Genomic DNA, 24,311 nt, shown 5'->3' with positions numbered 1-24,311 from the left:
ACTTTACTTCCATAATATACTAGTTTTCACTTACTGTAAAGGTTTTCCAAGTGATTTTAAAGCACAGAAAGAACCCCAAAACTAGCAATCAGAAAAGGAAGATGTCCTGCTGTGGCTACAGAGAGCATCTTCTCATACAATTAAGGGGCTGGTACTCTATTCTTTTTTCCAACACTTTCATACCTCTGTGCAGCAAAGCACGTATTTTGCTGGTTTGTTGTGTGATTACACCCACAATGAAAACTGAATAGATGCTTTCCTGAGCTGAATGCCAAGCACCAGCTGCTTTTGCTCACCGGACCCTCACTGCCTGCAGCTGGGCCTCCCACATGCAGCTTAAATGGCACTTAAATATAGGAAACCACCTTTTCAAAGCCTGGCAGAGAAATGCTATTGACCTTTGACATGTTCTAGATTTAAATTAGATCTTACCCATTTCTCCCCAGAAGAAAGGGTTGATTCCACCTGTTGTGCAGTTGTACACCAACATGTTTTTTGGTCTGGAAAAGAGAAGTATTATTTTAAGCTGTATTAGAAAAGCACCCTAAGCTTGAAGTAACAGAACATGAAATCTAACAGCCCAAGAAACAGTAACATCAGCTCATAAAAAATTATACTTTTCATAAATATAAAAATGCAGTATAAAATACAAAGTTTTGGTAAGATCCAGTCTGATTCTGGAAAGTAGATGAAGTTAGTAAAGACAGTTGAGGTTTAATAAAAATAATCCATATGTAACTCATGAAAAGTTAGAAAACCAATAGGCAAAGTGTGCATACTGACAAATTTCTGATCACATTTTCCCCCCAATAGTTTCTCTAAGTATATTGTAAATAATTGGCCCAAGCCAACCTCAGGGACACACTGTATTTTACAATCATTTTCTTAAAGAATATGATTTTTGCTACTTTTTAAACTCCATTTGTTATGGTGGTGATTATGAATCAATCCATTTCATCAAAATTCTCATTTTAATATAAAGTCTGGTTGTTACTTGGGCATGGAACTAAGTATTGATTACACTGGTTTCATGTCTTCCTTTAATATAAGACATGACCAGCTTTTTCAACTTAAACCTGCCTTGCCAAGGGTGCAAGTGATCAACACAGCATTTTTCTTACTCTGCATTAGCAGCTGAAGCCAAAATGCTAAAAGAAGTGAGATCTGGCCTTGAACAGGGGACAGCAGCTTGGCTGGAAGATACAGCATCTCAGTGCATCTAAGGTGCCTGTGGTGTTTAGAGCCTTTCTCCACTGGATGAGACTGAAGAGACCAGGAGAGAGAACCCCTAAACCTGGGATAGGAAATCTCACACAGCAATATTTGAAAACTGCATTTGGGTAATGCATTTTTAATGGTGCTTTTATTAACAGTGCTTTGATATCATGGCATTAACTGTGTATTAGCATTATTATAATCCCCAGCAGGCTTCTAGGGATGGTTAGTACTGATAGGCATGTGTTAGGCTCTGAATCTATGATCTCCCATAACTTTGAATTACTGAGTAGAAATCTGATAGAGTGTTAAACAAAAACGCTCAGGAATGCTTTATTTGGGAAAATGCATCATTGAAACAATACGGCAACTCACTAAGGATTAAATCAGTAATACGTGCCCATGTAGAAAACTCACCTAGTACTACACACATAGCCTGATGGAAAGTGCACTGAAGTGAAAGCACAGACTTCCATTTACTCCAGTGGGTCAGGGCCATTAAACACCTTGAAGAGATTTCCACTGAAGAATATCTCCTTGTTGATTTTATTCCCTTCTCCACTCTCCAGCTCAGTCAGTGACCTTGGTAGAGTGCAGAGCTTTGTAGACACTTCTACACTATGTACTGAACATTGCAATTCTCTGCTAGGTTTTAGAATCTAATTTCTGTTGATAATGTCACATACCCTGAAGGATACTCACTTTCTGATTAGATGATTGCAAAAAAATTAAAAATTAAACCATACAAGCTATTTTTCAAGACAGCACCTAAACCCAAAACAGTCTGAAAATCAAATTTACAGAAGGCTCAGGCTCTTGATTTTTGTATACAGATTGCTAACCTTGGCGTTCTGCCTAGGTAGACAAAGCCTTAAATCAAGTTCTGCAATTGCTCCTTTAGCCTGTAATTATTTGTGTGGGAACCAGATTAAAACCATGTATCTTTTGCCAATGAAAAGTCAGAAAAGACGTTATTTCTTCTACCATGGCCAGAGCCAGGAATTCTACTTGTGTGCTGACACTGCTCATGAGCATGTGTTCACCTCCTTTTCCAGCTTTATGAACTAGCTGTAGCCCTCTTCATCTGAAGGCTCTCAGAGGTGTATGTATGAGAAGTTGTATTTATTTTTCCCAGTCCATGTTGCTTTGGCTGTTGCTGATGGAAAGGCACAAAACAATGAGATAAATAAATCTGGAGAGCTGATGAACTGCCTTTTAAGATCCTTTTAGGATCCCTGTATTTAGGTTACTGTAGGCGGCTCTTCCTCAGCTCAGAGGGCTTACTCTGTCTTTCAGAGTAAAATACTTATGCCTTTTATTTGTCTGGTATTGATTTCCCAGAATTGCATAAACATCCAGAGTTACTAATGTGGTTTACTCTGAAGCACTTCCTACCTAATGATTTAAGGTCAGAATCAAAGGTTCACAGGAAAAGAGCATAAATCCTTAATGTCACTTACACATACCCTTCTAAATAATGACAAGAATGGAGGTTTTTTAGATCATGTCCCCTATCATATGAACTCATATTTATATTGTGTTTTCCAAGGAAAATGCAGTGCATTTTCACCAAGGAAACTCTGGGTGAGAAAATGTGAACCAGAAAATGAATCAACCAGGCTCTCACACAGGTTTTCAATTAGCATCTGGCTCCCTTTAGAGTCCCAGTCCAGGTAATAAATGCCCAAGTCTGGCACAACAGGAGTGCCTTCCTACCTGTGCACAGCAGTGTACCACCCAGCTGCAAGGGTGAGGTTGATGGCGACGTCCACTGGGATCATATCTGCCACTGCTTCGTTGTTGGCAATGACAGTCCGGAGAATCCCTTTGCCTGCCTGTGGAACAAAGGAAAACAGTCACTAATGTAAGACCATGGTAAAATTTCATCAGCTTGGACTAAGGAAACACTGTCATGTTGGCACTTTTAAAGTCTGGCACCTGTTGCAGAAGAGTATTTGGTTTCTGTGGAAACAAAGATGGATCCCAATATTCTGTGTAATAAAACACAGTGAAGCTGAGGACCCAGTGAAAAAACCTGGGAAGATAAAAGCAAGGAATTTTCATGAGCTAAGACTTCCAAGCATTCTCATCTCATCCTTGGTGCAGCTGGCAGAGGGACTGTAGACAGACTCAGAAATAGGCAAACATATAAGTTTTCCTGTATGACTCCATCCCCCTCAAACCCATGGCATGCAGTTAACTTCAGCTGCCCTAAACTGAACCTCAGCTGAACCACACATATGCTTAGAGATTGAAACATTAACCTGGGAAACCTGGAGCATCCTCTTTTTTTGTTTTTCTTACTACTTACTACTGTTCTAACTACTATTTTTCAAGGGATAAAAAGCAAAAAAGAACCGAAGGAAGCCATCAAGCTTAGCCATGAATTTTCCACTGTTGTGAAAGCTGTGTGATCAACTACCACATTTTTATAGGTACACTGAAGACCTGTTTGAGGTCTTCAAAACTAGAAAGTTTGATGAATGTGCTGCAGACATGCCTGTATTCAAGCAGCATGTGATGGTCATATACACGTGAATGAATTAGAGATTTCATATATTGTGTATTTACTAAAGACTTCAGGTTTGAGTGTTTTAAGTTACTTTATACACTGGAAATGGTTTGGTGCTCCTTTAAAAGGTATGTCTTGATTTCTCTTTATAGCTGCTGACTGTTTTCTCTTTAGTGAAGTAGAAGCTACTGCAGCTGAAGCCTCCAAAATCATTTCCCAGTCTGAGCCTGATGTTTCTGGACAGCCTCCCAGCTGAAGCGCTTTAGGGCAAGTCATTGTCCAGAACATAACTTAAATCACTGTTCTGCCTTACAGATCCACTGCCTTGCAGGGAAGAAGGTCTTCACATGTAATATGGAACAGTGAGACAAAACGCCTCAATTACAGTCCAGTGGAAATGTAATTAATTTCATTTTGTTCTTCAGTCAACAAAGCTTCTCCTCACAGCAGTTGAAGCAACTGTAGGCAAAAGAAACATAATCACATTACCTAGAACAACCTGAACTCCCATATTTCATGAATATTTAAAAGAAATGTATCTATTTATGGAATGAAATGATTAAACTCAAATACTGTATTGGTGGCTGAGGAAAAAAGTCTTCACAAGATCTGGAGTTCGGATTCTTCCTAAATGATCCCAAAGACCATCTGAACCAAATCTGAGTCTGGGGGTTGTCCTTCATACATGATGAACTTGGGCTGGAAGTTAAAATTATTTTGGTATGGGGGAGACACCTTAAAAAAACAAACAAACTGACCACCAAAATACTTTGCTTTTGCTTTCTCCATCCTTAATTAAGGCAAACAAAGCTACTTGAGTAATAAATACAGTTTGAAGCCAAGACAGCTGGTTGTAACCACACAACTTGCAGGTAATCAAGCTCAGATGGTAATCATAACTCAGATGTTGAGGGGTTAATTTTCGAACTACCAAACAGGAATTACCAATTCACCATATCCAAGCACATTTATTCAAACCATGCATTTATTTCCCTCACCCCCACCCTTTCTCCAGAAGAGCAGAAGTGTCTTGGGCTCCCTAATAATAAAAAAGTTTTCACTTCCAGATAACTTGCACCAGTCCAGCTAAGTTCAGTAGCAACTGGAGATGGTAAAAAACTGTCTTGTCAGCACTCCCCACATGCTTCTCCACATCACAGCCTCTGCTCCTGACTGATACTAGCCAACGCTGGTGCCCGTAAGACCAAAGAGCTGCTGGACACAACAACCTGGTGTGTGCACCCTGCACCTATTGTCATTGCTGTTTGGTTTTTTTTTAATTGGTTAAGTCTTGATATATTTACATATCAAATCATCACATTTCATCACTGGAGAGCTTAGTGCAGATGACATGAATTTCATTATATCTTTATTTCCTATGCTGACAAACCTCAAGAGTTTCAATCCTGAACGAAAAATGCCATTTCTGTTTCAGAACTCTTTCAGTGCAAGTCAAAGCTTTTATATAAAAGGGAAATTATTTACTACACTGTGGAGACAGTGTTCTCACAGGAGAATGGATAATTGGTACATAAACTCTGAATAATCCTGAAAGATACAGCAAGGCCGTGAGAGGCCCAAGGAAGCTTAAGCAAGCAAGATAAGAAGCTAGAATTCACTGATGTAATGAGAACTGTGGACTGTTGGCAAGTCTTCGAGGTCAAGTTCTCACACCTGTGCTTAACCAATTATATGCTAGTTGCAAAGGGTCTTCAGGACATGTATCCAATCATAATATGCCAAATCACTGTAAGTGCATGTAAGAAATAGTATTTAAGGGGTTAAGACTTTGTGATAAACGGCTTTTGTCTGCTCATATTGATCTCTGACTGAGTCCATGTATTTTCTGCGGCACTACACTAACCCTAGAATCTCAAAACCTTTACTTTCCACAGAGTTAATCTGGAGATAAAGGTACAAGCTGGCATCTGTGTGTGAAACATGGCCTGAGTGAAGCAGCCATTAATTCTGTTGCTGCATTCAGGAGGGCTAGAAAGTTTTTGCTTTGAAGAACAGAAAATACTAGTTCCTGGTATGTGTGGCAAAAGAGCTAAGCATATAAAATATAGGCAAGCTCTAGTCTAGTATGTAATGCAGACACTATTAAAAACCTGACATATGGACAAAATTTCCAAATACTTAACCATTAGTTGTTTTTTAACTTGTTGGCAGATTAGGAAAAAATAAGAGGGAGGAAATGCTTTTTAAATGACAAAGTATTTGATTGGCATGTTTTTATATAGCTGAAAACACACAAGTTTGGCCTGTGTTTTCTAACATACTGGCATATGATAACATCTATGACAGTTAGCTGCTGTAGTTTGTCACTTAGGTCATTCACTTGTGGGGAACAAAGAGCAATGCAATCGAACTCTTTTGTATGACATCCATCTTGCAAACCAATTCTGGATGAATTTTTGTTACAGACTAATGCTCAAAAGTAATCATAAAAACATCAAAACTCACAGATAACAATACAAAAGTTAGAACCTATCACATAAAAATGTAAGGAGTGGATCTGCAAAATGAAGTAACTGCAGAACTTTATCGTGATGAGAACATCATGAATGAAACACTGAAAACAGTACAAGATGCTGTGAGTAGAGCAGAGCGACAGTACCAGCTTTATGAGCAGTCAGCAATGAGTAAAAGGCTGATGGATAATTATTTTAAAGAAACTGTGACAGGAATAGAAGCTAATAACACTTTGTGAATACAAGTTATGTGTTTTGGGGGCTTTTCAATGTCTCCGAAATGTGGGGTTTCAGATAAAAGCATTAGCTGGGATATACCCACTAATTTCACCGGCCCTGTGGATGCCAGTAGTAACTGTAACAGTTTCTATTTATGCTCTACTTCAGGTATAAGTGAGCTTTTCTAACAAGATGATATTTGGATTTTATTCTGCTCTCCTATCATTCTAGACTATTAATCCTTTTATACACACTGCAGCAGGCTGATTATAATAAATTTTTTACAAAATAATCAAGTTGGACAAATCATACATGAACAAAAATATCTGCCCATAGCTATACAGCATTATGTAGTGACAAACAGACCCAAGGCAACATTTTTAGTTCAGAAACAAATACAAGCCAGGAGAAGAGCTACACAACTTTTCTGTTTTCGTATGTTAAATTGTTAATGATTGTTTTCATATTACAGGCAATATTTTACCAAGTTATTCATTATTTCTCTGATGGGTTTGTTCCTCACCATTTTGCACAGTAGTTATTTACACCGGTGTTAAGCAAGGATATAGTGAATTATCCATGTGACTGGCAGTGTGTGAACTGATAGTTACACACATTACTTGGGTATACTCTGCACATGGGCAAATGCTGTATAACGCAATGGCAAGTGAGACCCAGAATCTTTGTGATTTGGAATGGTCACAGACTATAGCAATGGACTTAAAAGCAATACATATGACAGTAAATGAAAGGATAAATAATGCTGCCTTGTACTGATGGTATGGCTGGCCTGGGAAACTAAGTTCTGTTATAAGACTCAAGTTTTGACACTTGTGATTTACCCTGCTTTCAAGGATGCATCTTTTGCCCTTTCCTTGAAAATTTGCCCAAATTTGTCCAAAACTTTACTTTTTTTCAGAGTTTTTAGAGGCTGTAATTCATGTTAGTGAACCAGCAACATGAATACTTTTTCAACGTCCTTTTTTGAGCACAGCATAAACAGGCAGTCTTTTGGGTCCTACATGCATATAAATGTATGGCAAGTGTGTGACATCTTTCTACAAGATTCAGAAAACTGCTATGATCTTTTTTCACACACTGTTTCTCAGTGGGGTTGTAGAGTAACTTTACAGTTGCTATTTTAGGCACTCAAATTCCACTTTAAGGGGAACTTAAATAGTAACCATAACATACCGCAATAAATATTCCACTTGTGCCATTGAAGTTGTCAATCCAACCCTGCAAAAAAGAACAATGATTACTACTTCTTTCAATGACATGTTGCTTACAGTGGCTTTGAAATGGTCAAAAGCTGTAATGCTGTGGTGTAGACAAAGAAGCAACCAGTCACAATGGGTGCCAGCCTATCTGGGACAGCTGCCAGGAAGCTAACCAGTACAAAGTACCTAACTGATTTTAAATAGGGGATGCACTGTATGATACGTCATTCTATCTGCAATTTACCAATCAACAACAAAATCTAATTTTGTTTTTAGAAACCAATTATTTACTATTATAACTTGGCTACAGGAATAAACTCTGGCTTTAAACACTACAGCGTCTTGGTGCTGTCACACTTGCTGAAAATGGTCAGTGTTGTTATATACCCTCTGACAGACAACATGCAGATGTCACCAAGACTGACTTAGTTACTCCAGCTAATATCTAAGGCAACTGCCACTTGCGGGAGCTAGAGTTAAAAGCAGTGATGAGCTGTCTGACCTGAAACAGGTTATGACACCTAACAGAGTTCACTTTGTCTTTCCAAGATGGGAGGCTTGGCTTAGAGCCTTGGCTGTATCTGAGCCATCTTTGGCAGGCTTCAAGCTGCATGAAAGCCAAAGGTGACTTCATGTTGCCTTTGCAGTTTGGCTGCAATGTTAGGGCACATTATTCTTACCAGTATGTTTAGCTTAGTGAATTATTTCAGTCCAAAAGTACTGCTATATTTAATCACTGTGTGGCTGACATTTGTATCTGCAACAGGCCTATGCAAGTGTGAAACCAGAAAGTTCAGTGACTACCAACATAAGACAGAGATACTGCACATGACTATCAAATGCTTTCAAGGACCATGTGAAGTCATGTGCACATCAGGATCTCATTAGTAGGCTAACTAGACCATGGAAAGACTCAAAGCAGAATGCATTAGGACTATGACCGACCCTCATATCTTGTGTTTCCCCAGTTAGTACAGAAACTCCCCTGTGTGCCTGTCTGGGCATAGTCCTCTGCCTGTAAGACTGTCAGCTGCAAGTCCAACATTCTGCACCATTATTATCCCAGCCTTGTTATTATTGCTTAAATGTGTTCTTTTCACTTGGAGACAAGATTTTTTCCTGAAGATGTTGAAGAAGTCTTGCTGTTCTACTCCAGCACAGGTCTTTTACCTCTTCCACATGTTTTCCTATGAACTGGAGTACCTGTTTCTCAAGCAGGTAAGTAGGTAGACAAGTAGGTACAAGTAAGGAGAGATTCCTGACAGTGCTGCAGCTGCAGCAGTATCACAGAATCACAGAATAGTTAGGGTTGAAAGGACCTTAAGATATCTAGTTCCAGCCCCCCAAATTGCTCTCAGCAGAGAACTGGTATATATTAATACTTACTGGGAAAGGCTCATGCCAGCTAGCTCCCACAATGGATGGCCTGATGATAGCAATGTTCAGGTTTCCTTTCTCTTGCTGAATCAGGTATTCTGACAAGGCTTTGGTGTAGGTATAAGTGTTAGGCCAGTCACCAAGCAGCTTGGGTGTAATGTCTTCAATGATAGACTCATCCAGCCACCTACAGAAAACAAGGAGACCATCATTATCTGCTGTATAGGGAGAGAAAAGACAGGAATACTCACCTGAAACAAAGAATAAGCCAGTCAAAGCCATTTAAGACAAAGCAAGGAGCAACTGGTTTGGATTTAGAACAGCTCTGTGGGAGAAAGGTTACTTTTGTCCTCAAAGTGCAAAATAACCCTTGTGAGCTTCATGCTATGCTGTCCAGCTCAACTTCAGGCATCTACACAATCACATTGTAAAGCAATCTCTTGTGTGCTTTATGCTTCACTGCGATCTGTAACAAAAATATAGCAGTGGTCTGATTGAGGTTTCCAGCCAAGCACTCTAACCAGGCAGCGCTCAGCGTAGCCAACACAGTCCCTATATACTCCCAAGTACATTTCATGAGATTCCTGGTAACCTTGAGTTCCTGAATTGAGTAGCATTATGAAGGTCTCAAAAGCTAGAACAACATACTAGATGGATAGTATTCTAGTAGCACTAGAAACAGTGTTAAATGATCCTTCCTACCTGTTTTCCACAGGCTTGTTGACATAGGGAGTTAGGAAACTGTCAGTGCTAGCTAAGTAAAAAAAAACCAAACAAAAGTATTTTGTTTTTTGAAACAAAACCACCCCAGTGAGTATTTTTTTTAAGGTATTCGGGTATCTAATCCATCAGAAGTAGTTATGCATATACCTCTTAAAAAGTGGCCCTCGCTACTGCAGTGCTACAGTGATGGCCTAAGGCTCACAGGCTCTTTCCCTGGCACACCTTCAAGACATCTCTGGTCCTGCCAGCATTTGGGTCTAAAGGACAGGAACTGGACGTACTTCCAGAGCCCTTGCACTCTGCTGCCAATCCCTGACAGGCTTTCAGCAGTCTGGTGTTACACCACAGAAACAAAGATTAACTCCTATAATCCAATTTGTAATTAAGTCAATGGAGTTCAGACTGAACTGCTGTGCTCTTCCCAGGGGCATTGCAAGGATACTGTTCCCTGCATATCCCCACTTCACCCCTCCTTATCCTGAATTTCAGAAGCAGGTGGAGGTCAAGGGGAGAGGAATGAGGTTGAAACTGGCACACCTGAAGAATTACTTGATCATATCACCTTAAATGTGCAAACACCTGATGACTCAGGAGGCACACTGCTTTTTGGATGGCTCTGATCAAACACAGATGTAAATACTACAGGAAAACTGACATGAGAAAACACTGATTCACTGAAACTGCAGAACAGTTCGCATGCGAGGGTTGAATTCAGTGATCCTTCATGTTTGGAGCACATTCAAAAGACTCTGACAGGTTTTAGAATATAGATTTTTTTTTTTTTTTTTAGTTTAAAAAAAAGGCCTTGTGGAGGCACAAATACCCTTCTTTGCAACCCTAGTCCCATGCTTCAGAAATACGCATAGCAGAAAAAATGTTTAAGCATAAAATATGAAGTTGAACTACACTGAGGCTATAAGCAGCACACAATATTGACTTTATTTACAAAGCCTGCTTAGGCAGCCATTGAACCCAGCCTCCTCAGGGGCTCAGCTAAATTGCAGGTGCTTGAATCTGTTGAGTAATTAATTACCAGGCTACCAAAAGGAGATGTCTATTTCTGCAGAGCCTGAAGACTAGGTTCATTTGGGAACTCAGACTAAGCTGCATACAAGCCTTCTTCCCCTTCCCTTCTATTTGTATATTTTTACTTAACTAATAGATACAGCTCACATGTTAGCATTCTTATGAAGCAAAGGCAGGTGTAGAAATACAAGGAAAAGCAACTTCCCCTAGTCCTCATCCTTCCAGACAGGCCTCTGCATTACTTTCAGTGGCCATCAAGGGGACCACGATCCTGCCTGTCTCAGGGTACCATCCTCCCAGGTGATTTCATCTACCAGCACTATCATCACAGGAGCGCTGAGCTGACAGTTCAGTGAGGAGAAATGGTCCTCTTTCTCTGTGACCTACTTTGAAGATTTTGAAATGCTAAATCACAAAGCTATGGCTTTTGCTCACTGCTGCAATTGCCCTGTAGAAACAAGAGATGCAAACGAAACCATTAGTAACCTCTTCTTTCACCATGTATACGTGCCAAATTACCCTGCCATACGAAAATATAACTGTGTTAACCGCTTTGCATTAGTCAGATGCTCTCTTTCTTGTAAGTAATGACGGATCTACATTTTCTGCAATAACAAACCCAGTTCTTCTTCACTGTGTGCTGTGCTCCTTACCTCAGCACACCCTTCAAAGCTGATTTCCCTCAGCTTTAGATTAAGGCAAATCTTGCTTGATGTGGCAGATTATACATTTCCTCTATTGGCCTGGCAGCACTTAGAAGTGTGACTTTTGGTTTACACAGATTAAGCCTAAGGCTTTAGTTGCAGGTTAAATATCAAAATACAGGAAAGCAGGGATATAATAGGAGGATAAGAACAGAAAAAAAGAAACAGCTGGGAGTCCTATTTGGGACTGTGTAAACTGAATAAAGACTCATACGCATATATCAAGTGCATAGCTAAAAGTATGATTGAACGAGCCTGTTATTGTGCCCATTTGTATGATCATACCCCCTAATGCACTTGCAAAAGAGCACTTTTAAGACAAGAGTTGTTTGTGAAAATAATCTTTCACAGCTGCCTGATGCAAAGCATGACATGTATTTCTTCCCCCTTTTTGAAGGGAGTTTATATTTTCTTGTCTGCTTTATTTCCTTCCCCCCCCCCCCCCCCCTTTTTGAAGGTAACATTCTGATACCTGTTCATCTTTCTCTTAAACCTTCTGTACTCAGATATCCACATATTACTTCTTCCACTTACATGCAGAATCACTCCGCTTCCACATCCACTTACGAAGGTGCATCACTCTAATCTTCCAACCCTGCTTTGCCTTCTCTCTCTCTCTCCAAGTAATCCTCTGCCCTTCACAGTCTCTCAGTTTTCTCTATCCCATTCTGCCTATAATCACAGACTGGTTTGGGTTGGAAGAGACATTAAAGACCATCCAGTTCCAATCCCCTGCCACAGGCAGGGACACCTTCTACTAGACCAGGCTGCTCCAAGCCCCATCAACAGTGGGTGCTCAACATCCCAGGGGCTTTCCCCATCCTGCTCCTTCACACACTCTGCAGCTCCATGCATCTCTTTATACGTTGCCTTTGATTTGCAGAACATCTTCCAAACCAATGACCCTGGAGACAAGGGTCAATTTTGAACAAGGCCCACCTGATTTCAATGCCTTTGAAAGCAGTGGTTTCACTGCTGTGTTGTTGTTGCTGTGACAATACTGTAAAGAAACAGATGTCATCCTAGCTGAGGGCATGCTGTGATTTCTCTTTCACTGAAAGTACCAGAAGGTGGTGAATTCTGGAGTATGAAAAACAGGAAAAACAGTAAAAAAAAAATTTAAAATATAGTGAAAGAGCAAGAACCCTAATTTATAATTATGTGGCTAAGAAAATGGCCCTCAGTACCAAGATAAACACATAAAAGCACACTCTGACAGCCCACCCTGTCACTCAGCCTTTCTTTCAAACACCATCCTCTCTGCTGCATATGCAAACTACAATAAATAAATTCTTGGTGTCTTACATGAAGCAGCTGAAGTAACTGGGGTAGCCAGGGGTAACCTATGGGGTAGCCAGGCACTTCAACATATTACTGATTAGCATTCAGACCTTTGCTGAAGTCTTATGTCCAAAGTTGCAAGTAATGGTAAGTTTCTGGGAGCAGTGAAATGTATTATTGATAGTGATGAACTCCAAAGGACATTGTAAAACTGAGTCAGTGGTCAAAAAGGTGGCAGATTAGCTTCACTATAAATAAAAATAAGGTAATGCATTTAGGGAAAAGTATTCTAAATTGGTCTTAGAGGTTGCAGAACTCAGAACTGGCAGCTGCAGCTCAGTAAGAGCTAGCTGACAGCTCTACGAAATCTCAAAAGTCAATGAGTAGCAACAGACAAAAAAAGTCAGTAACATGTTGGACATCATCATGTACCAAGAACAAGACCAATGGTGTCATTCTGAAATTGTTTAAATAAAACTTCGAGTTATCACACCCTGAGTACTTCGTGCAGTTCTGTCTGGCCTCTGCACCTCAGAGTGGAATTAAAAAAGAGGCAGAGGGGAAGGGCAACTAAAATCATCCAGAAGATAGATCTGTTGGCATATGAGGAGGCAGTAAAAAGGCTGAAACTCTGCAGTCTGCAGAAAAGAAGGTCCAGGCTGAATGAAATACAGATTTACAGAACTGCACAGGCAGTAAATAGGGCAAATGCTGCAGATACTGCAATGCTATGACTATGGGACATGCAACGGAACTACCAGCATGACAGTTTGAAACAGGTAAAGAAAGTTTGTCTGTACACAGCAGTTAGTTGGTTGATAAACTGGAACCTGCTGCCACAGGGGGTTGCAGAGGCAGAGTACCAGAAAGTTCAAAAAGGGATTAAACAAATTAGTAGATTAAAAAACAGCTCAGAAAAGAACAGGACATAACACCCCTCATTCATACAACAGTTCTGGTTTCTGGGAGGCTACAAGGGGAATGGGCTGCAAAAGTACCCAGGCTGGTGCAGTCATCTTAACGAGCATCTCCCAGTGCCACTGTTGAGAGCAAGATACTGGGCCACGCAGTCCATTGCTCTCATGCACTAGGGCATTTCTTATGTTTTTTATCATGCTCCACTTGCAGAATAAATGATAGATGACTACCAGCTGGAAGTAAACATACCAAAGAATAGAGGCTACTGGAGAAGTTAAAATAGAGAACACTGATTTCTACTAAATTTTCTGGAGTAGCACTTAGTGAAATTATTTCTTTGGACAAACATTTCCTTGAAATAAGATCCTAGTGCTTCTCCTATTGGACATGAATTAATCTCATCTCCTATTACTGTAAATGAAGGAGAAGAAAGATTTTATACCAGCTCTCTGGGTTACAATTCATGGGTCAGCTGCTTATATCACATAAGTAGCATATCACTAGAAAATAAATGAAAACAAAACTACAGCTGTGGGAAAATTCTCTAAGGGGAAGGTTTCCTGGGGCCTTTATCAGTAGATTTTGTTATTCTTTGTAATTATTCTTCATTTCAGTAAATTCAATTAAACAAGCTTTTTTTGCTGTTTCCTCAAAGTCCTGGATTCTGGCACTGAACTCTCTAAGAAACAGCCCTTTTCTGACTTATTCCCATGTAACTCCAGTTCAATACCACAGGATCGTTGAAATAGATAGAAACACATTGGGAAGCTGAAGAGATAAAGGAATAAATATACGGTATATGAAAAAATATCAGTTCTTACTAAGGTAGTAACAGAGGTAAGGTAGCCTTACAGAAAGCAGCAACACAACTCCATTTCTTATTAGCAAATACACTTACGTGTTAATACACTCAATGCTGGACTCCCATGAAATCACACGCTCCTTTTAGAACTGTGTGAAAACATTCAGAGGTAGCTGGAATTGCAGGGTTAGTAAGTGTGGTTTATGCTATTTCCTAACATTTTGTATCTGGAGAAGTATTCTTCAGCTCACCCAAATGTTTATAAAGCATGATTTCAGCAGCTCTCCACAAACAAAAGCTCCAAGCCAGAGTCTGTATTTCTTCTGTTTTCAAAAAATGAAACAACTCAGTAAAGCTAGTTTCAAGATAAAACACAGAAAGGACAGACTTACTGGAGGACATTCTGTGGACAGTACCACCCAAAAGCACATAGGACAACAGCTCTCTTTTCTTTTGGTCTCACCCTCATAGAACCACAGAATCAACTATGTTGGAAAAGACCTTTAAGATCAACAAGTCCAACCATGACTGCCAAGGCCACCACTAACCCCTGTCACTGAGGGCCTCATTTATGCAGTTTGTGAACACTTCTAGGGACGGTGATTCCACCACTGCCCTGGGAAGCCTGTTCCAGTGCCTTTTTGGTGAAGAAATTGTTCCTAATGTTCAATCTAAACATCACCTGGCACAGTCTGAAGCTGTTACCTCTTGTCCTGTCACTTGTTACCTGGGAGAAGAGACTGACACCCAACCTCTATCCATCCTCCTTTCAGGCTGCTTTAGAGAGCCATAAGGTCCCCCCTGAGCCTTCTCCAGACTAAACAACCCCAGTTCCCTCAGCTGTTCCTCATCAGGCTCGTGCTCCAGCATTTTTTTGCTGGCATGGGTGTGTGCAGGCAAGGCCATACAGCAGTAACAGCAACTATGAACAGAAACCCCACTGGTGTTGGCAATGCAAACAATTCAGAGGTCTTCTGCAGAATGGCGCAAAACCAATGTCAGAAGAAGCGATGCGGTAGGTGAATCCTACTTACTCTATTAAATCAAAGAGCTTCTTGGGTTCAGCTGGGGGTGGGTAGATGATTTCATCTATGCATTTCCGGACACAGTTTGCATAGGCGGTAGAGATATGGATGAAGGCCTCGAGGTTCTGCATCTGCTGGGCCAGCTCTAGAAGTCGCTGTGTGCCCAATGCATTCAGTTGCAGGGCATGTCTAAAGAGAGTGGGGGAAGGAAACAAAAGGTATTACACTTGAAAGAATATACGGAAGCTGCACATTATACAAATCTCAAATCATGAAAATGAATGTAAGAGAAGAGAAGTGATCACAGCAGAGCAGAAAGCTTCAATGCAATGCAAGGGCTAAACCAGCTTCCAGTTAGATTTACTGTTCTGGCCACAGAAAGTCTCTCAAATATTTTTACTCAATTTGAATGATCAGAGGTAACATTCCTCTAACATTGTTAAATCTGACATATTTACCACCCCTTTCTGGAACAAATATTTCCAAAACAGATGACCACAGAGGTGTTATGGTTCCTATGGTGCCCTGTCAACTTTTTCTTTAAGGGACCACTGCTAAACCAGATAAACATATGGTTTCAGCAAGCAGCAAAAGGTCCTTTGGCCCAGGAAAACAGGTTCATACTGAAAGAAACTCAATTAGAGATAACAGCTTAAATTCCTAAGGAATGGCAAGGACAGCTAATAAGCATAAGAGAAAAAGAGTCCTGGTTAGCAAGGTTGACCTTGAAGCACAGAGCATAACTAAAAGTTGTCCTGGACCTATCTGCAACGGATCTCAGTGAACAGATGTTCAACTCTGTTGCACGCTTTGTACTGTAAGAAAGACACTTTTCTGCACAGAAAGGAAAAGGCTAAGGAATATGCAAACTGTTCAGCACAGGAGCATAAGCTTTCAACAATGCATACAAGATTATAAATAATGCTACTAAGTACAGCATATACTAAAGAAATTAATTATACCAACATTGAAGGGAAATTGTAAATAGTCCTGATGAATGAAAACAGCAGCTAAGAGTATGATTAATGTTTGCATCACAATATCTAAATTCAGAAATACTTGGGTTTTTTTTAGTATGACGCTACTAAGAATAGAGTTTTCTATAGATTTCTTTTTCCTCCTGCTCTTCTAGCAGGATGAATCCTTCTACTTTAGCTACACTTCATATGAAAGCTACTCTTCCGTGTACATTTCTATTCAACCATATCCCTTCTGAGAAGGGAAGAACAGGATTGCGCTCAGAATACAGGCCCAGCACAGATTTCTGCTGATATGTTCAGAGCTCTTTTAGCCTTCCAGGGGAATTTCATCTAACCCTGGTGATTTGTTACTCTTTTTTTTCCTATTTATATTAAAACTGCATCCACTGATATTTCAGTATAACACAGTTTCTCAGATTTCTACCCTCAAGAGTTCCATCTGGAGAGCTCCCTAAATGTACTGAATGTTGATGCCAATAATTCATCAGTTTCTCAGTTGCTGCCTTTCTAGTATCTTGATAGCACTGCTTTTGCACCTCCCTTTTCTATCGGCTCTAAATATTCTGTGGTAGGCTTTGGACTTCTGCCCTTTGGACTTCTGCCATTTTTATATTTTTGTGTTGTTAGCAAGTTGCTGCTCAAACCTCTTATTTCAGCAGCAATATTGTGCTTTCACATTTAACTTGTCAGAGCTTTTACCCATGTGATAGATTTCATTCCTCAGATAGGAATAATTTCATTTTAACAACTTCTCCTATTTTGCCATTTAATCGAATCGATTTTCCTTGTTCTGTTAGAGAGATTTTGACAGATCACAAGCAATCAGCCTTTAAATAGTTTCTACACTGCCTGCAAGCAGATGACCATTTAAACTTTTTAACTGCTTTCTAGCTAGCCTCCTTATTAAAAACGTAGTTTCCCTTTGATGCCACTGAGACATATTTTTCATAGCATTTTCACTCATGTACTGATTTAAAATCATTTATAGGTATTAATACAGTGCAGTGCTTTGCTACTTACATATTCATTCAGGTTCTACACATGGCTCAAGATTATATCAAGAGCTGCTTCCTTTCTGGTGGGTTCTCTACTTGTTGCAAAAAGCAATTATTTACGGTGGACACACTGGATATCTATTTAGCCTACATATGAGCAAATGAGGACTGATATTAGTAATTGTGTTTTCTACTCTCACACTGTTTTCCAAAAAACTGTGAAGATCTGACAATCCAGAGCATCCCTCTTGGTTTGTTAACCTTTACGATTTGCATAGAGGCACTCACACATCTAATCTTGGTTTAGTGGCTTTTTTTCTGTTCTTCTTTCTTAATGGAAAGCCTGCCTGGAGAGGCATTCCCAAGGGAGCTCCTTCAGAAACTGAGCATTTATTGTAAACAGTTAATTACTCTGAGTGTTGTGTATTTTAAAACTTGGGATAGGCTATTTTCTTAAACAACATCTTATTTCCCTCTCAGTTTCTCAGTGACAAAGAAAGGCCATTAACACTAGCTTTAGAGACAGGCACAACATAGTTTCACTTCAAGCTGTCTCCAGCTAGTTCTGTCAAAATATCTCCCCCGTGACCTAAACCACACTTTTCCCTATCCCAATTTTAGGTCAAACTTAACTCCCTTACTATGTTACAACCCAAGCTTGCAGTACTTCCTTCTGTTCCCATGGAAATCTGCCAAGACACTTCACTTTTGACATGCATATGCACATGACATTTTCAGAGCATTTACACTGCACATTCAGTGCAGAACCACATGTAGCATGGAAATATAAGTGGAGAGCTATTACTACAGCTATACAAGAGATGCACTGAATGTTGTATTATAAGCTATCATGCACTCTGAATTGTGCTCAGTGAATACAGAAAGAAGAAAGGAGGACATACTTCAGGGGTTCATCAAAGCGAACTGTTGCTGCACAGTGGAAGACAATGTTGATCCGGGTCAGAAGCTCCTCTTCATCTTCAGCACTGATGGCCAGCTTGGGCTGAGTGAGTTCAGCATTAATAGGCTTAATCTTCTCGTGGAAATTAGGGCAATCTTCTCGCACCCTGTCAAAGACCTTGAAGCACAAACAGAGAGAGATCAGGTACAGAATTAGGCTACTGAGATCACTTTGATTAGCAGAGAGTCTGATCATGTCAGTCAAACGAAACTGTCACAAAAGAGAATTCCTGGTTCTTTCAGAGGGATGACACAGGTGAGATGATAAACCAGTTAATTCATTTGTTCTCTCTCACAGGAAAACCTCACAGGAGAAACAGGACAAAAATACAGGAGGTAATGCATTGCCCTAAAGAGACAAATTACTCTTCTCTGCACCACTCGTTTCCTGGGACAGACACTGAAAATACTGTATTTCCACATCTCCTGCAACCACTTCCTCTTTGACCTCAAAGGATGCCTGTAGGACCATAACAGGAGCTAAAGAGGAGGAGTGCAGAGTATGGAGTGGGAAAACCTGTGAATCATTAGACTCAAGCAGTTTTCTTGGTGGTTTTACAAAGGACTTGAGCAGAGGAGAGGAACAGGGCACATTCTGGCTTCTCCTCTTCCTTTGCTACTCTTTGTCTACTGTCACTCTTTGTTCATGTCGGATGAGTCAAACTGCCTTTGGGATGGAAAGATGGGGAATCTCAATAACTCATACTGCTAAAGCTGTTGACTGCCATCAGCAATTTTGCAGAACTGGAAAGTGCAGCTAGTTGGCCTCTCAGGCTGTCTTCCAGCCCTTTTTTCCTATGAGTATGATCCACAGCTCTTCCCAATGCACATTTTCTGCTCAGCCTTCTACAGAACGACAAGACTGCATCTGTCCACTAAAAAGACCCCTACATTTCCATATACTGTTCTGTCTAATGACTTGCCCAACCCAGCTTTTGGCACCTTGCTTTGCCTAAAATCTGAGATGGCAGGTACCCTAAACAGTGAGACAACTGTGCACAAACCTTCTGAAAGAAAATCAATACTGTCATCACCTGTCAGTACCTATATGAAAACAGCAGTTTCCTCAGTTCCTATTTTTACTCTGAGTAGCTCAGTCACTGATAACAGTATAGCAGGTCTGGGTGCAGTTCTGCTTGCACTGTGAAAGCAGATGCTTACTGCAGGTTCCATACGGAAACCTTTTAGTTGGTCAATCTCACCAAGATGAAGCCTGAATTTCAAAACACTACATGAGCATGCTGGAGTAGTCTCTGAAAAAAACATCTTAAGTTTTAGAAGCATCTGTTCTAAGGGGCTTGTATTGTTGGCCAACATTGCTGCATTAAAGTTCCTCTATTTGGGAGCAGAGTGGCAAGAAGGGTAGAAAGGATAAATAGAATAGAGGCACTGTGGGATCTGAAGAGGTATAATCTAGATTTCAAAAGATAACCACACTTAAAAGGTAACTAGCCTACTAACAGGAACAAATAAGTACTGGGAGAGGTTGCTGGTGAATGCTGTGTGCTGCTACCTTTGCATGCATTTAAGAACTGTCTAGATAAGCATTGCCAGGAAAGGCAGGAAATACTGAGCCTGCCTTGGGGTAGGAGGACGTGCCAGCTGGCTTCTTGGTAGCTCTGTTTTCTGGGTGATTCCTCTACTCTGTAGCTTACTAACTAGTAACAATGAGTTTGCAAATCTCTTTACTATCGTGGCCTCTTGTTTTTCTAGAGATTGTTCTGTCTTTGATTTGCCCAGTGCTTACATAAGAGACATGTATTAAACAGACTAAAAGACATTTGAATGATTAAACTGATATTAACAGCAATATTTTCTTGTATGACTAAGGGACCGCCATCTTCCTGCTTATCTGACAACCAAATTTAGAGAAACCTCAACGTTCTTAGGGATAAAGAAGTGGAAAGAAAATCATTAGCCTTCCACACTATGCAGAAGCACACTCATGTATTTTTCCTTAACACACAGCTGCACATCCTTCATAAACCTGAAACTTCAGCAAGTTAACAGAAGTCAGGACAGGGTGATATTTCATTTCTCTCAGTTGCACCCAACTCCATGTGTATTCCTGTAATGTCTAGGCCAGAGAATAGATTTCTAAACAGAGAAAGCTAATCATGGTCAAAGATGCTGGTGAGAGCCAGCTGGACTGTAGGAACTCAGTTCCCAACAACTTATGTTCAGAACAAGGTACTAGCAGCATTAACATCTGTAAAAAACTTGTCTTCTAACAAGAGGTTGCTAGATTTGCTGTCCAAATATGCATCATCTCATGAGAGGTCACACATAGAGCAAGCCCCAGTGAGACAGAAAATCAAAAGGTTTCTCAGACAACCCATGTAAGACCAACGCTACCTTGTCAGAGTTTTAGGAACAATTCTGCATTTGTTTGTTCGATTGCAAAGAGAATGTAAAACTCCATCCAATGAGAGTTATTTTATACTGGGTTTACTTTGGCATAAATAACGCAAAGACAGAGGAAGAATGAATCAGCCCTTTCTCCATTGCAGACATGGCATATAAAAAGAAGTGTAGTATTTCTCCTGTGCCAGCCTTGATCAAATTTGGACAGTTATATTCTGCCTACATGCCATCTTCTCCTGACATTCCCGTTGCAGATAATACCTCCTTCAGTTTCTGTGCCTACTGCTAGGTATTTCCTACTGCCACATGCCACTTAACAGCTGTAGTTTTCACCCCCTCTGATGATTCACTGCGTTTCTCTGAAAGATGAAGGCAATTTCTAAATGCAAGCTCATAAATCAGCATACTGCTTTGGAAACCTTCTGGATCACAAGAACATTCAGTTCATTGTCACCATTAAATCAGATAACAGGAGCAGCTGTTTAATCAAAATTTGCACCCTCTTTTATGGAATTTGAAGAATTCAGATTTGTCAGTGCTTTGCAGCAAGAAAATTTAAAGACAAAACAAATGCAGCTTATTCCATACTGTTTCCTATAGTTCAAAGAGAGCTTAACATGAAGATGATGCTTAGTCTGCAGGTAAACAGTAATTTTGTTTCTGCTCTGAATTCCGATTAGCTCATCCAGAGCATATATAATAAATCCCCAGTAACTGCATGAAGCCTAAGGATTGTTCTGTCTCTTCTTTTTAGAAGCTGTCTGCCAATGCAAAATATATTCAATGGACAGACGTGGGCTGGCATGCTGTACTGTTGGAAATGCACAAAAAACACTGGCCAAGTCAGCAATACTCCAGAAGTGATACATGAATTGCCACACAATTATAGTTCTGATTTCAAGTCATCCAGTATTAAATTGAGGGAAATCAATAATAAAATATCCTGATTTCAGTGTCTTTGAGCATCTTAATGCGTTCCAGAGGCAACGCTGCCACCTTGACCAAAACACAATAAATAAACCTAATAGCTGCTATTCTCACTTTAAACCTCAAGGGACGCATGCTTTGCATAGGCTGTGTGGCCCCTCAACAGAGGTGAGAATTTCACTCTTAAAATTTGCTGACTTTTTCTTACTTTACAACCAGGCAATTCCCATTTATAGTAATAATCTAATCTCTGTGATTTCAATGTTGTCCTGGGTTCAGCAGTAGCAGTCATTTTTCTCCTTCTTAGTAGCTGGTGCAGCACTATGGTTTTTACTTTAGGCCTGGGAACAACGCTGATAACACCGATGTTTTTAGTTGCTGCTCAAATGTTTAGACTGACCAAGAACTTTGTGAGTCTCACGCTCTGCCAGGGAGGAGGGGAAGCTGAGAGGAAGCAGAGACAGGACACCTGACTCAAACTGACCAAAGAGGTATTCCATACCACAGCACATCATGCCCAGGATGTAACTGAGAGTTACCCAGAGGGGCTTGTTCACTGCGGGGTTGGACTAGGTATCAGTTGGTGCTCAGTTGGGCGGGGGGGGGGAGTTATCGGTCAGCAGGTGGTGAGGTGTTGTATTCTCTTCTCTTGTTAGTTCCTTTATCATTATTATCATTGGTGGTAGCAGTAGTGATTTGTGTTATATCTTAATTACTAAACTGTTCTTAACCTGTGGGAGTTGCATTCTTTTGATTCTCCTTCCCATCCCTCTGGGAGCAGGGGTAGGGCAAAAAGGGGGGGGGGAGTGAGGGAGAGACTGCATGATTTATGGCTGACTTTGTTTAAACCACAACAAATGTATGTTGTCAAGCGCTTACTATGAAAGCAGAACATCTACAATTACTCCAACATTATATCTAAGTATGTGTCCTGGGTTCAGCAGTAGCAGTCATGTTTCTCCTCCTTGGTAGCTGGTGCAGTGCAGTGTTTTGACTTTCGGCTCGGGAACAGAGCTGATAGAGATGTTTTGGTTTGGCCAAGGACTTTGTGAGCCTCATGCTCTGCCAGGGAGGAGGGGAAGCTGGGAGGAAGCAGAGACAGGACACCTGACCCAAACTGACCAAAGAGGTATTCCATACCACAGCACGTCATGCCCAGGACGTAACTGGGAGTTAGCCGGAAGGGCTGGGAGACTGCAGGGTTGGAGGAGGTATCGGTCGGAGCTTGGTCGGGCCTGGGGGGCGAGTTAATGGTCAGCTGGTGCTGAGGTGTTGTATTCTCTTCCCTTATTTCCTTTATCATTATTATTACTGGTGGTAGCAGTAGTGATTTGTGTTATACCTTAGTTACTAAACTGTTCTTATCTCAACCCGTGGGAGTTGCATTCTTTTTGATTCTCCTCTCTGTCCCTCCGGGAGCAGGGGGAGGGAAAGAAAGTGGGGGAAGTGAGCGAACGAATTACCTGACTGGGTTTAAACCACGACAGTTCTTTTGGCGCCCAACGTGGGGCACGAAGGGTTGAGATAACGACAGATTTGACTGGATTAATAGTCATTCGTCACAATGCTGATTTATTGGCTATCAGAGTTGTTCTTCTTGACCTCACAGCTTCAGACCGTTGTAACTTACTTAGAGCCGGTATTTGCTGTGTTAGTGTTAATCAAGTATGGGGCCTGGGCTAAGGTTCTTGTCTCACTGTGCTTTATGGCAATGGCTTGTAACACGGGCGGGCTCCAGCAGCAGGGCGGGACGGACGTGGCCGTGGACTTGTACCTGGCCGTCCGGCTGCTCTTCACCGTCCTGGCCCTCACCCTACTCTCCATCTTCGTGAGGCTGCGGGGAGCCGAGGGGGAGCGGCCCCGGGAGCCGGCGGCAGCCGAACCGGCCCGGGAGAGCGGCCCCGGGGACCAAGCGGCGGCGGGAGCGGGGCCGGAGGCCGCGAGGGGACGGCTGCCGGTGGAGGAGGCCGGGGCGGTCGAGGAGCAGAAGGAAGCGGCTGCCGAGCAGCGGGAGAAGGCGGTGGAGGAGCCGAGCCCCGCGGAAGAGCCGAGCCCCGCGGAGGAGCCCAGCCCCGCGACGGCCGAGAGCGTTTCCCGGAAGCCGCCCGCCGAGCCCCAGGAGGATGCAGGAGACCACGCAGCGTTTCCCAGCAAGGCAGAGGAGGAAGAGCTGGACTCAGGAAAAGAGAAGCTGGCGGTGGGAGAGCCGGCAAGCACAGCAGCTACACCAGCCCCAGTGACAAGCACAGCAGCATCGTTTGAGAGTTCTGAAGGTTTTGAATGGCCTTTGGGTATCCTTGGGACCTGCCTGCTGATTGTGATGGGGATCAGCATGTTGGCACACACACAGACTGTGTTCTACCCACAACCATTTTGTCTGATCTCAAAAGTTAAGCAGAGTCAGGTTTGGGTCTTGTCTGGGGTTAGACGACAATATAGGGGGACCAAGAGGTTTTCCCCAAGGCTGGACAGTCATGAGTGGCAGGGTGTGTGTGACAGTATGGGCAAGTATCTAGTCCACTGGGCCCCTCCAGTGCTTTGGAAGCGTTGGAGATGGAAGGCAGCTGTATGGAGTCCCCGACAACAAGC

General features: G+C 41.5%; 1 protein-coding gene across 1 annotated transcript in view; it reads right to left on the bottom strand.

Annotated features, from left to right (window-relative positions):
- The window catches only part of FAR2 (fatty acyl-CoA reductase 2), a 78,965-nt gene that overhangs the window by 17,108 nt on the left and 37,546 nt on the right, over positions 1 to 24,311 (bottom strand). The window contains exons 2-7 of the mRNA XM_061476442.1: positions 18,374 to 18,549; positions 15,506 to 15,685; positions 9,027 to 9,204; positions 7,615 to 7,659; positions 2,932 to 3,050; positions 433 to 500 (exon numbers count right to left, since the gene is read on the bottom strand). Coding sequence (XP_061332426.1) covers positions 433 to 500; positions 2,932 to 3,050; positions 7,615 to 7,659; positions 9,027 to 9,204; positions 15,506 to 15,685; positions 18,374 to 18,549 — 766 coding nt within the window. The remainder of the gene's footprint in view (positions 1 to 432; positions 501 to 2,931; positions 3,051 to 7,614; positions 7,660 to 9,026; positions 9,205 to 15,505; positions 15,686 to 18,373; positions 18,550 to 24,311) is intronic.

This window comes from Pezoporus flaviventris, unplaced genomic scaffold, assembly GCF_033815535.1.
Source record: "Pezoporus flaviventris isolate CSIRO_AGI_PZ_B2104156 unplaced genomic scaffold, CSIRO_AGI_Pfla_v1 ptg000096l, whole genome shotgun sequence".
Taxonomy (NCBI): Eukaryota; Metazoa; Chordata; class Aves; order Psittaciformes; family Psittacidae; genus Pezoporus; species Pezoporus flaviventris.
This window is presented reverse-complemented; position numbering and strand designations above follow the sequence as displayed.